The sequence below is a fragment of the Anopheles ziemanni genome, chromosome 3 (genome assembly GCF_943734765.1).
Source record: "Anopheles ziemanni chromosome 3, idAnoZiCoDA_A2_x.2, whole genome shotgun sequence".
Lineage (NCBI taxonomy): Eukaryota > Metazoa > Arthropoda > Insecta > Diptera > Culicidae > Anopheles > Anopheles ziemanni.
In genome coordinates this window covers 11,424,819-11,438,676 of record NC_080706.1, presented here as the reverse complement: position 1 = coordinate 11,438,676, position 13,858 = coordinate 11,424,819, and the positions used below count along the sequence as shown (strand labels likewise).

General features: G+C 46.3%; 3 protein-coding genes across 4 annotated transcripts; 2 read left to right on the top strand and 1 right to left on the bottom strand.

Moving 5' to 3' along the window:
• Positions 1 to 104: 104 nt before the first annotated feature.
• On the bottom strand, positions 105 to 9,889 carry LOC131290060 (structural maintenance of chromosomes protein 1A). Its single transcript, XM_058319440.1, has 3 exons — positions 9,762 to 9,889; positions 8,018 to 9,671; positions 105 to 2,241 (listed from the first exon to the last, which is right to left on the bottom strand). The coding sequence occupies exons 1-3, from the start codon at positions 9,871 to 9,873 to the stop codon at positions 288 to 290; spliced, it is 3,720 nt and encodes a 1,239-aa protein (XP_058175423.1). The 5' UTR covers positions 9,874 to 9,889; the 3' UTR covers positions 105 to 287.
• LOC131290061 (mitogen-activated protein kinase kinase kinase 7) lies at positions 2,674 to 7,967 on the top strand. Its single transcript, XM_058319441.1, has 9 exons — positions 2,674 to 2,834; positions 2,947 to 3,246; positions 3,342 to 3,842; positions 3,911 to 4,123; positions 4,197 to 4,233; positions 5,871 to 5,873; positions 7,090 to 7,460; positions 7,543 to 7,653; positions 7,725 to 7,967. Exons 1-9 carry the CDS (start codon positions 2,745 to 2,747, stop codon positions 7,917 to 7,919), a joined length of 1,821 nt encoding a protein of 606 aa, XP_058175424.1. The 5' UTR covers positions 2,674 to 2,744; the 3' UTR covers positions 7,920 to 7,967.
• A 458-nt stretch (positions 9,890 to 10,347) lies between the features above and the next one.
• LOC131286794 (eukaryotic translation initiation factor 4E type 2) lies at positions 10,348 to 11,661 on the top strand. 2 transcript variants are annotated; one of them, XM_058315794.1, is made up of 4 exons: positions 10,348 to 10,493; positions 10,672 to 10,828; positions 10,902 to 11,024; positions 11,102 to 11,661. In XM_058315794.1, the coding sequence occupies exons 1-4, from the start codon at positions 10,477 to 10,479 to the stop codon at positions 11,423 to 11,425; spliced, it is 621 nt and encodes a 206-aa protein (XP_058171777.1). In that variant the 5' UTR covers positions 10,348 to 10,476; the 3' UTR covers positions 11,426 to 11,661. The 2 variants fall into 2 exon arrangements, with proteins under 2 accessions (XP_058171777.1, XP_058171776.1); XM_058315793.1 differs by having other exon boundaries at positions 10,672 to 10,837.
• The last annotated feature ends 2,197 nt before the right edge of the window (positions 11,662 to 13,858 follow it).

The following is a 13,858-nucleotide window of genomic DNA, read 5'->3' as shown; positions in this document are numbered from 1 at the left end:
GTTCTTTTACATTCAAAGCTATCGTTATACCATACCTCAAACGAAAACAAAAGGACCACTGATGTTTCGTAAAAAGGAATACAACAAGAAATTACTAACGGTTGTAAATCCATATTTATTTCTCATGAAACCAAAAGCTGCGTTTCTAGTGGCGCGAATTCAATGGACAAATGTAAGTTTAAATTATAAATTAATTGAAATTAAAAATTGTGTACCACGCTGGTCAATACATGGGTTGGAATAAAGTTTCTTGAAGTAAAACTATGAACGATTATTACATTCATCACCTATTGCTGTTCTGCGTTCTCGTATTTCTCCAGATCGAAAATCAATGTTTGTGAAACCAGACAGTCTGCAGGTTCCGGGCATATGCCCACCAGCACATCCGCGTGACAGTAAAACTCCTCTTTCAGCGAAATAACGATCGTCTGTAGGTTGGTTGTTTTCTCTCGAATGTACGATGCAACTTTACCAATGTTTGTGTTATCCAGGGCAGCATCAATTTCGTCCAGCACGAAAAACGGAGCGGGTTGAAAGCTATGGATGGCGAAAAGCAGGGCGAGCGCAGCGATCGTCTTTTCACCTCCGCTAAGATTACTCATCGGCTGGAACCGTTTGCCGGGAGCCACACAGTTGTAATTTATACCGTCGAGGTACGGCTCCTCGGGATTGTCCGGACCTAAATAAGCCTGGGCAGCTTCGTTGCGAGACAACTGCTTGTAGATTCCATCGATTGCGTCGGAAATGTGATTGCAGCAGTTCGTGAATAGCGTGCAGCGTTCGTTTTTAATCTTCTCGAACGCTGCCTTTGCCTTCTTTGCCTTCTTGCGGGCAGCTTCCAATTCTTCGTTCGTCGACAGGATTTTCTCGGACACGAGATTTAATTTTTGCATCGCTTTCATGTTGGGCGTTTGAATTTTTTCCAATGTTTCCAACTTTGACTGCAATTCCTTGGACAGCGTGTCGCCCGTCTTCTTCACCTGATCCGCGTCGGAAATGTTCTTCAGATTGCCTGGCAACTGCTGGTATTCTATTTCGATAAGACTTTCCCGTTCATAAGCCGCCCCTCCAGCGACAGCGCTAGTATCGGACGAAGTGTCACCGGCTTGACCACCTTGCTGCTGTTGCTGCTGTGGCTGCTGACCGATGTCGTCCATGGATCCCTGTTTCAAGGGAATCTCGATGGCATCCATCTTAGCTTGCATCAAGATATTGTGCCGTTTGTTTTTCATCGTTTCCTTTCGCGCCTCGATGTTGGCGATGCTCTGATGAATGGCGGCAACTTCCTTGGCAAGTGCCTGCACGTCACGCCTAGCCTTCGACATATCCTCCTCCGTTTGATCGACGAGTGCCTTGTGGGCCGCCTTCTCCTGCTTCATCACCTCAATCTTTTCCTTGTCCTTTTCGATCTCCTGCCGGTGACGTGCCTCCGTCTGCTTGAACGTTTCGAGCGAATCTTCGTCATCCTGCACGGCTCGTTCCCAGCGCTGCACGTTCTTGAGAGTGTCTTTTGAACGCTCAAACTCCAAATTGTTATTAATACGATCAATTTGTTGCTCAAACTCGGCCCGCTTCTTCGCTCGCTCTTGCTGCAGGACCAACTCGCGTTCCTCGAACTGGCGAATATTTGCGACGCCGATACGGGCACAAAACTCAGCGTACACATCGTCCTCCACATTGTTCATGCTTTCCTTTATGTCCTGGATTTTCAAATCGCGCTGCTGCATCCGTCTCTCAATCTCCGCTATCTTCGGCCCAATTTGATCCAGCTCGCGCGTAAAGTTGTCCAACTTGCGGTCGTACTCCGCCAGGCTCTTCTTGGAGGCCTCCAGATCGTTCTGGCTGTACTTGAGCCGATTTTCGAGGCCCCGAATTTGACTCTCGACGGTCGTCAACTCACCCTGGCGGCGCGTTTTCTTCATCACCTCCTTCAACTCTTCGGTGATCTTTTCCTTCTGCAGCTTTAACTGGGCCATGTGCTTTTCGTCCCATCGTTTGGCCTTGCGGGCCAGATCGTGCGAACCGCCCGAGATAATACCCGACTTTTGATAGAACGTACCATCCAGGGCCAACGCATCGTACCGACTGCGATCGATTTCATACGCCACCTTCATGGCGTCGTCGGGTGTTTCGCAAACCAGCGCGTTGTTGGTCGCGAACAGAACGGCCGGTTCAATTTCCAGGGGGCTGAATTTCAGCACGTCGTAGATAAGTTTTACATTGCGTGGATCTTCGATATTTCTGCAAAAATAAAAAACAAAAATATTTACGTAATTAAAATACCATCAATATATCAAATACGAATTCATTCTGTGTATCAAACTAGCTACTTTTGAATGTGCGATATGGAAAACTTAACGAAGAATGTTCACCTTCTCGCTTTCCGAACCCTCTCTTTCTAACACGCAATGACGTTTACCATATTGTCATGTTGACACTTTTCCCTCCGTGATAGACGAAATGAAAAATATTGTGCGAAGCGTAACTACACCAAAGCAGCGTTCATTTTTCAACTAAAGCAAGTGTGCAGAACATTTAGAACCAATTATTCCGAAATTGTGTTCGGTTTGATCAGTGCCACAGCAACATTGATGCACCCGTGTGCGGGGTGTAACCAGTGTTAGGCGCTTTGTTTAGGTTCGCATCATCGTCTCCAATCTACGGCATATCTTCCTTCCAAAACTGAGGTGGAATTCGCAGCGGCTTCAGACCATCTCTTCACATAAGGCTTTTGCTACTCTTCAATGTCGATGTCGCGCGAACATAACAGAATGAACAGCGTACTGCCGCCGTTTGTGACCGCGATCGATATTGGAGAAATCGAGCAGATTGCCGTAAGTTGCAACAACACAGCCGCACTGCACAACAGCAAATGTCAACAACATCCGGGGGCAGGAGTAATATTCTTGCGACTTACACAAATGATGTTACATTACTCCTTTCCAGACCGTCGGGAAAGGGTCATTCGGGACAGTCATTAAAGCGAAATGGCGAAACAAATACGTTGCGGTGAAGTACATCGAGGATATTTCGGAGCAACATGCATTTATCACGGAAGTGAGCCACCTTTCCCGGGTGGCCCATCCGAACATCATCGAGCTGTACGGTGCCTGCACGGAGAAACCACACGTCTGTCTGGTGATGGAGTACGCCGACGGTGGTTCGCTCCATAAAGTACTTCACTGTAGACCCAGACCGGTCTACACGGCCGCACATGCCATGAGCTGGGCCCGACAGTGCGCTGAGGTAAGAGATAAGGCACACAAACACACCACACCTTCTCTTATCGTTATCACAATTCTCGGTAACATACATTTTATCATTGATTGCCACAATTGCAGGGTGTTGCATATCTGCACGACATGACTCCTCGGCCGATGATCCACCGTGACCTGAAACCCCCCAACCTGCTGCTAGTCAACAATGGGACCGTGCTGAAGATCTGCGACTTTGGCACGGTCACCGACAAATCGACGCTGATGACCAACAACAAGGGCAGCGCCGCCTGGATGGCGCCCGAGGTGTTCGAGGGCTCGTCGTACACGGAGAAGTGTGACGTTTTCAGCTGGGGCATCATCCTGTGGGAAGTGATCGCTCGCGAGCAGCCGTTCAAGCACATCGACACATCGTTCGCGATCATGTGGCGGGTGCATCAGGGCAGCCGGCCGCCCCTGATCGACGACTGTCCGAAGCCGATCGAGCAGCTGATGATACGCTGCTGGGCACAGGACCCAATCAATCGTCCCTCGATGAAGGAGGTCGTGAGCGTGATGAACGAACTGTGCAAAATGTTCACCGGAGAGAATGAACCGATCGGGGACGAAATCGTGCCGGACGATGAGGTGATGACGGAACGTCGATTTCAGCCGTATACGGCTTATTAACCCTTTGTTATATCCCATCATTGCAGGAGGACTCGTACGGTATGGATTATCCTCTTGATAGCAACATGTCATCGGAGAGTACAAACAATGGGGTGGACTCGAGCGGCAGCGGCAGCAGCAGGGGCACGATTACAAACAAGAACACTACCATCCAGCGAATATCGGACGTGCCCAGGAACAGTCCCCTTCGAAATATGTCCTCGGCGGTACTACAACCCCTCTACATTGCGGTCAATCCGGTAAACTAAATTCTACTACGTTCCATAAACGATCATAACATGGTTATTGCTAACTATGCAAAATCTATTTTAGTACGATCAACCAACCGATCTCGGAAGTACGGCATTATGTACCGGTAAGTAAGAGGCATTAATACTAATCCGTTCCGTAAAACTAATCTTCTCCAGTATATTAAGCATAATCCAATGGGCTGAGTGTACTTTCAAATTCGAAATTCGTCTTGGGAAGACTTATCTGTCCACGTTTATGAAAATTGGATTTTTTTTACCTCCTTTGAGTATTGAACTACTAGGAATTCAAATTCCTTAATTTCTACACTGCTAAGTAAGAATAAAAGCTCCAAATATTCACCGACCGGTAACCAGCCAATCGTGGTCTATCTAATAGAAAAACACATTTGCATGTCACCAAGTGAAGACACAAGCGCAAATCTCACTGCGTCCCAAACTCATATCGCCCCCTCCTTCCGCACCGATTTAAAATTCCTTCCGCCGAAAAGCTAGCTAAGCTCTTTTGATTTTGTTTCTCACCGCTTGGTTGAGGTTTGCTCAACTTTTTGCGTGCCCTTCCGCGCCGAGCACGTGCTGCTGCACGTATACCTTACACAATCAGTTGCGTCTAATGCGCAAGCTGTGTGCGCATACTGGGCGATGCTCCCGAAACCCGCAACAACGCTCTAACCACCATCCTCCCCACGATTGCGCTGCTTGCCATACACATCCCAATATTCGTTCATCCGCGCACCGTATTCGCGGTGACTCACTGTTGCTTTCTTGTGCTGGCGGCCCTCAATTCTCGTTCTCGACGCAGTAGAGGCGAGCAGCAGCTGCGAAACGAGACGAAACAGACCGAACGAACCATATCCGTGGGACATACACTAGAAGGCGGACGGATCACCCGGCAGTAGTGTACGCAACGGCGCGGTGGTGTTGTACCCGCGGGAAAAATTACTCACTTCTATTTTTAGGGATGTAATTTATTTTTTGTTTTGAACTATACGAGCCAACCGCTTACACAGCGCCCCATTTTCCCCCCGCCAACCGCCAGCCGCTCGGTTTCGACGACGGCGATGACTAGGAAACGCTGGGCAGGGCCAGCTGCAAACCATCCCGAGATTGATGGTTCAGCCGGACACTGTGCAGAAGTGTTGAGTTGGCAGCGAATAATGAGGGATTTTCCAAGCCCGCTTATATTTATATTTACGCCGCCGTCCCTCTCGGATTTCCAACCGTGCGTTGGTCTTCTGATAGTTTAAGTGGACGAACTTTTCCCACTATGGTGGTGTGTTTGTCCTTCTCCTTCACCATTGGTTTCTCCCAAAATATCGTTTTTTTTTTATTCGTCCTTTTTCTACCCCTTGGACAAACAACGCTGTGTTGGTGGTTCACAGTTTCCATCGGGGCAATCACTCCCATAAACGCAAGTGCCGCCCGTCCACCATCGAAACCCGGACCCAGACGAACTTATACCTGCCCCATTCCCCGCGCGGTATCTCGTTAATGTCACTCTAGTAAGGATACCATCGCCACGGGGACCAGCCCCCCTCCATATCGTCCCAGCTGCCTCATAAAACCGTGCGCGCTGGTGGTACACTCATCCGCTCACAATTTCCACGAAGCACATCTACATCGCCACGGTGCGCGCGATGCTGCTCTCGGCCTAGGTATTGTCCGTCTCTCTTTTCCGCCCCAGCAAAACGGGTGGAAAAGTGGAAATGCGAACCAGAATTTCTGTCCGCGTACGGAGATCGTGTTGTGTTCCGCGCGCGCTAGCTTAGCTTTATGAAATCCCGTCCGTTAGTTACGTGTCGCGGTCGAGCTGTGCGTTCGAAACAATCAAGCAAGGAAGAGATTATCGTATGTATTGCGATTGTTTGGAGGTTCGTTCTTGTACCTCCACCACATCGTCCTGACGATATTCAGAAAAAAGGAATCCGTTTTCCATAACCGACGGGGAAAGTAGTGGTGGTGGTGGTGTCCACCACGCTTCTTAGTAGTGTTTGCAAAGTCGCTTGTGAAAATAAATGGCAAGATTGTTATGAACTCGAGGCACGGATCCCGGGCGGAAGAGAACCATACGGTGAAGGTTGCTGAAGGCAAATACTAGAACCTATCACTAGTTCGGTAGTGGACGGAATAGTGTATGCATTTTGCTCGACAAGTGGAAACTAGACCATATCTTGTTGGCAAAGGCAATCTTATTGAAAGAACATGAGGTAGCGTGTCAGATTTCATACCGGAAGAGAAGCTTTCTACTCTACTGGCATGGGATTCACCAGAACCATACTGTATCATCGAGCGGCACCCTGCACCGGGCCATGAAGGCCGTCCGCCAAAACTGCGACACATATTTACTCGACAACGCGCGGTACGCCGTGGTGTGATTAATCATTCGTCAACACTCGGGGCACACACCAACCGAGAGATTGGAGATTTTGTTTATTGTTTCTCGGCACGATTGCAAACTGCAACATGATGTTCCAGGAACTGTAGTAGTTAGTGCGTGGTCAAATGCTATCAGGAACATGCCACTGACAGCAAGTAAAGTTTGATCAGTCTTTGGTGGCGGAAGCAAAAAGTCAAGTAAAAACTGCCCCGTACAAAGGGACGAATCATTACTCTGGATTCTGCAGAAAACGTGGATAAAACCGACAGTGCCAAGAGAAAGCAACTCGTCAAAATGTGCGACAGTGTTACATCTACGGTTATATCGTCCAGCAATTCCAACACGCTACAAAGCTGTTGGATCGTATACAGTACGTACATGAAGCAAACGCAACAGCAATTCCATAGAGTTATGTCTTATAAATTTTTCGTCAGTGATTCGTACGAATTGTTTCTCTAATTTGTACACTTTGATTTATCTATAAATTTTCATGAATCTGTCTGATTCGCCCTAAGATTCATAAAGGTTTAAATTTCGTCATTTAATGAAAAGGATTTTTATTGTTTTTCTTCCTTCGCAGCTAACAACAATCAGGGCACGGAAGGGTTAACCGTCACAAAATGCACCAATGCGCCCATGGATGCCGTCAGCAGCTCAATTACCTTCACCAATTCCTCGACCGGCTCCACCGGTGTCGGGATTGGTGAAACCACCACCGGTGGTAGGGTAGGGCCGATCCCAACAGTAGACACCACTGCGGACGACGAGGGAGGCGGTAAACGAGGCGAAGGAGACGGACGAGGAAACAACAAACAGAACGAGGCGGCCCTCGGCGACACGCTGTACAGTATTTTGGACCCAAATCTGAGACCTCTAACACCGGTACCAAACAATCCACTCTCCGAGCAGATACACAACGAACACAAGCTGTTAGTGCAAAAGTATTTCGAGGTGAGTCATTATACCATATCCCTGTAATGCATTGGCAAATGGGAACATGAATTGTATTTTCACCGCCTGCCTTTCGTCGCAGTTCGAGACGCAAATCGTGACCAGTATGGCGCAACGGGAAATGTTGCAGAACAATATGCTACCGGAGGAGCTGCAGCTGAAGAAGGCCTACATAAAGCGGCTCGAGGAACGGGTACGTTACGTGAGATAAATTAGCGATCTCGTAGCATTCCAAAATACAATGCCTGCTCCGTTTGATTATAGGAGGCGCTACTTAAGTTCAAAGCTAACCTGCAGAAGCAACTGAACGACAAAAATCGACAGCAACAAACGAGGCAGCAGCAGCACCAACAGCAGCAGCTACTGCATCCTCCACCCCTAAACCGGCAGGAATCAGACTCGGAATGGGTAATCATCCCGCCGCCCGACTGTCGACCAAAGACAGACAATCAGCACTGATTTGCCTTAAAGTTAAGATTACTATACGAATAAAGTTGTGCGAAACATTGATGAGCCATACCGTGGAAGTTTGGTGTGAAAATGATTAACCAACTCACCTAAGCCGCTCCTTGAGGGGTTTCTTCTGCAAGTAGTCCAGCGGCAGGAATGTTTCCACGTCCAGCATCTTCTCCTTCAGTATCTGAATGCAGCGCCGTGCGGTTTTCTCCGTGTCCACAATAATGGCTTCCATGTACTTGCCCAGCACCTTCGTTACGGCCACGTTGTAGCGCTTGTGCGTCGGCTGACACATGTTGATCATACGATCGTATACGCCCGGCACCTCTAGTTTGAACAGTTCCACCACCTCCTGCTTCTTCTTACGTCGGGCATCCTCGTGCTTATCGATCTTTGCGTCACCGAGCTGCTCGCGCACATTCTCCAGCTCCGACTGCAGCTCCAGTATGCGTTCCTTGGACGAACCCACGTCCTGGCTCAGCTCTGCCTTGATACGGTTCTGCTCCTCGAGTGCCACCTTGCTCGATTTGATATGGTCTATCAACTTTTCCTGCCGCTTGAGGGCCTCGTTTTTCTCCGACTCGTTGCGCTTGTAGTTTTCTTCGATCTGTGCCTTCTTATTGATTTCGCTGTCCAGCAGATCCTGATCGGATTTTTGCTCCCGGTTGACGGAATCGAGATGAATGAGATATTTACCAGCCGTCGCGTCTGCCTTCTGCTTCAGCCGGTCATACTCCTGCACCAGATCGCGCTCCAGATGTACGTTACTGCCACGCTTCTTCGACTCGCCGGCCACCTCGTTCTCGAAGGTGGCCCTTATATCCTCGACGGCACGCAGCTCGTCTTCCAGCTTCTTTATGTCCGCCTGATGCGCCTCGTGGGCGCGCCGCGCTTGCTCGAGCGTTTTGTTCGCACCGTCCAGTTTCTTCTGGGTGTGGGCAACCTTTTCCTTTGCCTTGATAAACATCGGATGGCGCTTACTGGTCTCGGCCTCGAGCTCCCGTATTTCCTGCTCCTTCTTTGCCATTTCACGTGTCACCTTACCGAGTTCTTTTTTCTTCTCCTTTAATATTTCGTCCGCCTCTTCCTTCCGCTTTTCGATAATGTTCAGTTCCTGCTCTTTGCTTACTTGATCTTCCTTTAGGCGTTTTGATTCCTTCTCGTTGTGGTACAGGCGGAACACAATGTAGAGTACCTGCTTCTCATGGTACTCCTGCTTCAAACGGGCGTATCGATCGGCCTCCTGTTTCTCCAGCTTCGCCTCCTTCTTTTCGGCAGCCACTCCCTTCTTCTTCTGGTACGTGTACTGAGTCTCCTCTTCGGCACTCTGCATTTCTTGCTTCAACCGGGTGTACTCGTCCTTCAGCTGCCCGGAGCCACTGATTTCCTCAAACAGCGCCGTACGTTCCTTGGCATTTTTGATGGCAATACTTTCTACCGCTCCCTGGAACACGAGGAAATTCTTCGCCTTCACATTGATACCGATTTTTTCCAGCTCCTGCAGGTACACCGTTGACGAAACCGGACTGCCATTGATGCGATACTCCGACGACGAACCGATCACAGAGCGTTGGAAAGTTTTCTCCACCTCCTCCTCGTCGTCCGTTATGATGAATTTAGCCGTTACTGAAGCTCGGTTCGAAACGGGTTGCCCAATGGAGGCGCCGTGAATAAGCTCGGTCAACTTCCGCACACGGAGGCTGTTTGTCTTTTCCCCCATGACGAAGCTGATGGCGTCCATGAAATTGGATTTTCCTGGCACAGAAAAGAAATTACAAACGAAAACGTTAGCAAATGTGCACCTCAAACCACAGTCTAGCAAACGAAAGCAGCACAGCATCATACCCGACCCATTCGGTCCAATCACGGCGGAAAACCGTTTCAACGGTCCTATTGCAGCACGTCCACGGTAGGACTTGAAGTTTTCCATTTCGATATATCGCAAGAAGGCAGACATTTTCGTTTCGTGTTCTTTCCGGTCACCGGAAGGTCTCAACAATGAATTACAATACTCAACACGAAATTTTAGACTCTTTTCTATACGTGAAAAATTCACATCTTCCGGAAGAATCAACTGCTGCCGCAGAAAATGTTTGCGTCAATATGGCGTCGCCAAAAACTGTTCCCGAAACAGCGTTTGACAGTTTGAGACCAAGGCAGATGAACGCAAGGTGTCATCATATCATATTCGCCAACAAACCTTTGAGAAAAATATTTTATAGACTAGAAACTTCTAATCAATCTATAGTTTTTATGAAAAAAGTGTATTTTTCCCACATAATCAATGATTTGGAAAGCAGATGTGAGGTAATAAAATAGTATTCATATCATGGTTGCCAAAGATGCGATACTAGCTCACCTGTGGATGTACCGTTTTCCTTGGCATGAAACTTTGACACTTTAAAACGACAGAAACACGCTAAAACGTCAAGAAAACACTCCAGAAATCGTGCAAGAAAGCAAAAGAGCAAAGTAAAACATTGCGGCAAACATTCTGTGATAGCGAGAATATAGTTTTACACATCGTTTCACTCTGTCCTACCTACCGACTGTTAAAACAATGTCAAACAAATACGAGTAAGTCGCCATGCCGGAGATTTGGGAAGACATACGAAATCGGTTCCCAAAAACAACATTGCAACACCACCGACCTCTAGGGTCGTGGGTCCTCGAAGCGGGATACCGGAAGAGAAGCAAGACCACAGAGTTGGCACAAGGAAAGGTTTATCACTAGCCTCTTTGAATCTCCTTGCAGGATCAGGCCATATGCTAGCGACAGCGACGACAGTGGTGACGAAGGAGCGGATTTCGACGTGGATAAGTTAGAACCGCTGGAAGTGGGACCGGGAGAACACAAGCTACAGTACACCTACTGCCTATGGTTCGGCAAGAAGGGGTCACATCGAGCGGCGGTAGTTCACGTGCGAACCTCATCTACTTGCCGAGTTGGTTGCACTGACCTGGCGGTGTTTTCTATCGTTACAGGAATACGTAAAATCGCTACACTTTGTCGGTCGATGTGCTAGCGTTGAGCAGTGGTGGTCCCTGTACTGTCACCTCGTCAAACCAACCGTATTAAAACCTTTCCGAAGGTTACATTTGTTTAAGGTGAGCCTCCATCACGTCTTCTTCTCTGCTTTGAATGGATTTCGTAAACTGTTTGCCTCCGTTCCTTGCGTTCACAGAGTGGCATCAAACCGATGTGGGAAGATCCGGCCAACATGCGAGGCGGCAAGTGGGTGATTCGATTGAAGAAGTCCAAAATTGATCGCGCCTGGGAGAACGTGTGTATGGCGATGCTGGGGGAGCAGTTTTTGGTTGGTACAGAAATCTGCGGCGTCGTCCTGTGCACCCAGGTCTCCGAGGATGTGCTGTCGGTGTGGAACCGGACGGCCACCGACACCGATAACACCATCCGGATCCGGGAAACCCTGCGGCGCGTACTGAACCTACCTCAAACGCATCCCATCGAGTACAAGCCCCACTGCGACAGTCTCAAGTTTCTGTGAGGCGACCGATCGTTGCACACTCTCGGCAACGATCGCGAACTACTCACCAACATGTATGCCTCTACTACGCTGCTGGTGATGAGGGTATCATACTTCCAAAGTCTGATCGAGTTGACTTGCTGCGTGTGTTTTCGAATTTTCTTCCTGCTGTCGGCTATGTCCGGAGTGTGGAAGCAAAAAGCAACGATCGAAACAAACTCCACATCCACACTTTTCCTACAATAAACGTTCGTATATTGAAGATTCTATACAAGCCGTGAAATGAACTCTTTGTTTGCCTGTTATTGATGACTTATTCCGCTCGTACCTGATCGCAAGGAACAGTTTTTAATATTTCAACTCGACACGTGTCTTCTAACCAAGGATAAAGCAGATTTACTTACGGATCCATTTAGTAGAGGCCGCCATAAAACGTTAATGAAATTGAATAGGTATGACCAAACGCTTTCTTTCAGATAGAAAAAAAAAGTTCACGTAAAAGTTATTTTCTACACAGAAAATGTATACCACTCGTTCATGCGCGTAATTCTACAGAAAACAAACAAAAATAGATCATCATATATATGTATGTTGTATATATATATGTATATAAACTAACAGAAATATCCGAAACGCATCAGTGGTAAGAGAACATCAAACTAAAGTTTTATCTGTTACCAATGGTTGGCAGTTGATAAAAAATTTAAAATAAAATAATCCGATCGTCTCTGTGTATGTTCTGGTCTGACTATGGAATTTGTTGGTTTTTTCTTAGATTCAATTTGTTATCGGTTTTTCGAGTATCTCTTGAAGCAAGCCAAAAAATAATGAAACCGAATCCTTCTAGCACAAGTTCTTCTGTTCGTTTGCGAGATTTAAATGTTATATCTCTGCTTATTTTGTCGTGGCGATTGTTCTCTACTCACTGACTGCGTACCACATGGCTTTATAGTTATTAATAAATTTAAAACTTAAAACATAAACTTACAAACAAAACTCTTAATTCTGTTATTAATGTGAGGTAGATAACAAGTATTATTATTATAATATTATTTTCCTTTTGTATACTTTTTATACACAAACGGAATTCGTGGAGTATATCGTAGAAAACGAAAACGTGAATTTTAAAGAATATCCTTGTAGAAAACTGAACTAGCGAGTAGCTTCACATACTGACATTAACTTTACTTCGTTGCCAAAACTCTTGCAGTTTTTTCCCTTAAGTTTATGTTGCGTACTTTGCGTTGGTTGTTTGGATCTGTATAAACAGAAGATTTAACATAAAAAACAATGACATGGAATGTGTTGCGTTACTGTTTGTTAGTTGGTGCAGAGATTTTTCGTTCCGCCATGATTTTTTTTAAAAGTGTTAGGATCAGGAGTTGAGTGCAAGAAAATATGTTTCGGTTCTACTTTGTTTTTGTTTATGGATTCCTGTAGTTTTGTTCGCTGTTTCTCGCCAACTCTCCGTCTCAATAATTTGTATACTCTGTTCAGGTATTAACACTTTTCGTTCTCATTCGATACATTCCAAAAGACGTTGGCGCTTTGCTTCCTATCGTTATGTTTCTGCTTTAGATATGTTGTTCTCTGTTAAATAAGTTGTAAATCATCTCATGAATTACATGGGAGTTTGCTCAGTGTTTGAAGGGTATGCTGTTCATTTTGTAATGGTGGTTTTTGGTACATTATTTTGTCTGTATTGGATCCATTGGTAGGACCCACGTCTATTGCTTATGTCGCGGCATGAGGATGGATGATTGTTATTGTTGAAAATAATAAATAAATAATCTAATCATTTGAAAACCATTAACGGTTCTATTTCGCTTCCATGGATAGTTATATATGCCCGAAACGCTAGTCTATGGAACAAATATCCCAGTTCTATGGTCGGAAGTAGCCGGGGTTGTAATATGGTAACTTTATAAATGTTACTACACTGAATGTCGGATACGCGGTTGGGCGTGCTTAATCGTAGAAAAAAAAAACAAACAAACAAACAAAATACCATCTTTGTTTCGTTGATGCATAGACTCTAGGAAGTGACTTGGGCGATAACACCACGTATGTCGATCACTAAACAGAACAAATTTCATACATTTTAGCATGAAGAAATAAATACGATGGAAATGTGTGTTTCATGAATGCTGCATCGGTTTTGAAAAAAAGTATTCGATCTTAGATTCGCAGCGATCTTGCGTAGTTCAAAGATTACTATCCCTGTCTTCCCCTAAGTGCTCTGATTTCGAAGCTGGTTGTTTTAACAAATAATTAAATTGAAAAGTGATTTAAAATTTTGCGACCTATTTTCGTGTTGTTCAATAGAACTGCTCAATGTTACAATTAATAAGACGGTACATCAAAATTTAATTTCTCAAATGAACAAAGTTAATGAATCGTGCCAACTTTCATGCATTGCATGCCTTACCTTCGCGTTTGAATGAGCGCACATGA

Coding starts and splice junctions, on each gene's coding strand:
- LOC131286794 (XM_058315793.1), top strand. Junction 10,838..10,901: donor ATCGAGCGGCGGTAGTTCAC/GTGCGAACCTCA, acceptor CTATCGTTACAG/GAATACGTAAAATCGCTACA. Junction 11,025..11,101: donor GAAGGTTACATTTGTTTAAG/GTGAGCCTCCAT, acceptor TTGCGTTCACAG/AGTGGCATCAAACCGATGTG.
- LOC131290061 (XM_058319441.1), top strand. CDS start 2,745: ATGTCGATGTCGCGCGAACATAACAGAATGAACAGCGTACTGCCGCCG. Junction 2,835..2,946: donor GAGAAATCGAGCAGATTGCC/GTAAGTTGCAAC, acceptor ACTCCTTTCCAG/ACCGTCGGGAAAGGGTCATT. Junction 4,124..4,196: donor TCTACATTGCGGTCAATCCG/GTAAACTAAATT, acceptor AATCTATTTTAG/TACGATCAACCAACCGATCT.
- LOC131290060 (XM_058319440.1), bottom strand. CDS start 9,873: ATGTCTGCCTTCTTGCGATATATCGAAATGGAAAACTTCAAGTCCTAC. Junction 9,672..9,761: donor GATTGGACCGAATGGGTCGG/GTATGATGCTGT, acceptor TTTCTGTGCCAG/GAAAATCCAATTTCATGGAC. Junction 2,242..8,017: donor CCCCTCAAGGAGCGGCTTAG/GTGAGTTGGTTA, acceptor TTATTTTTGCAG/AAATATCGAAGATCCACGCA.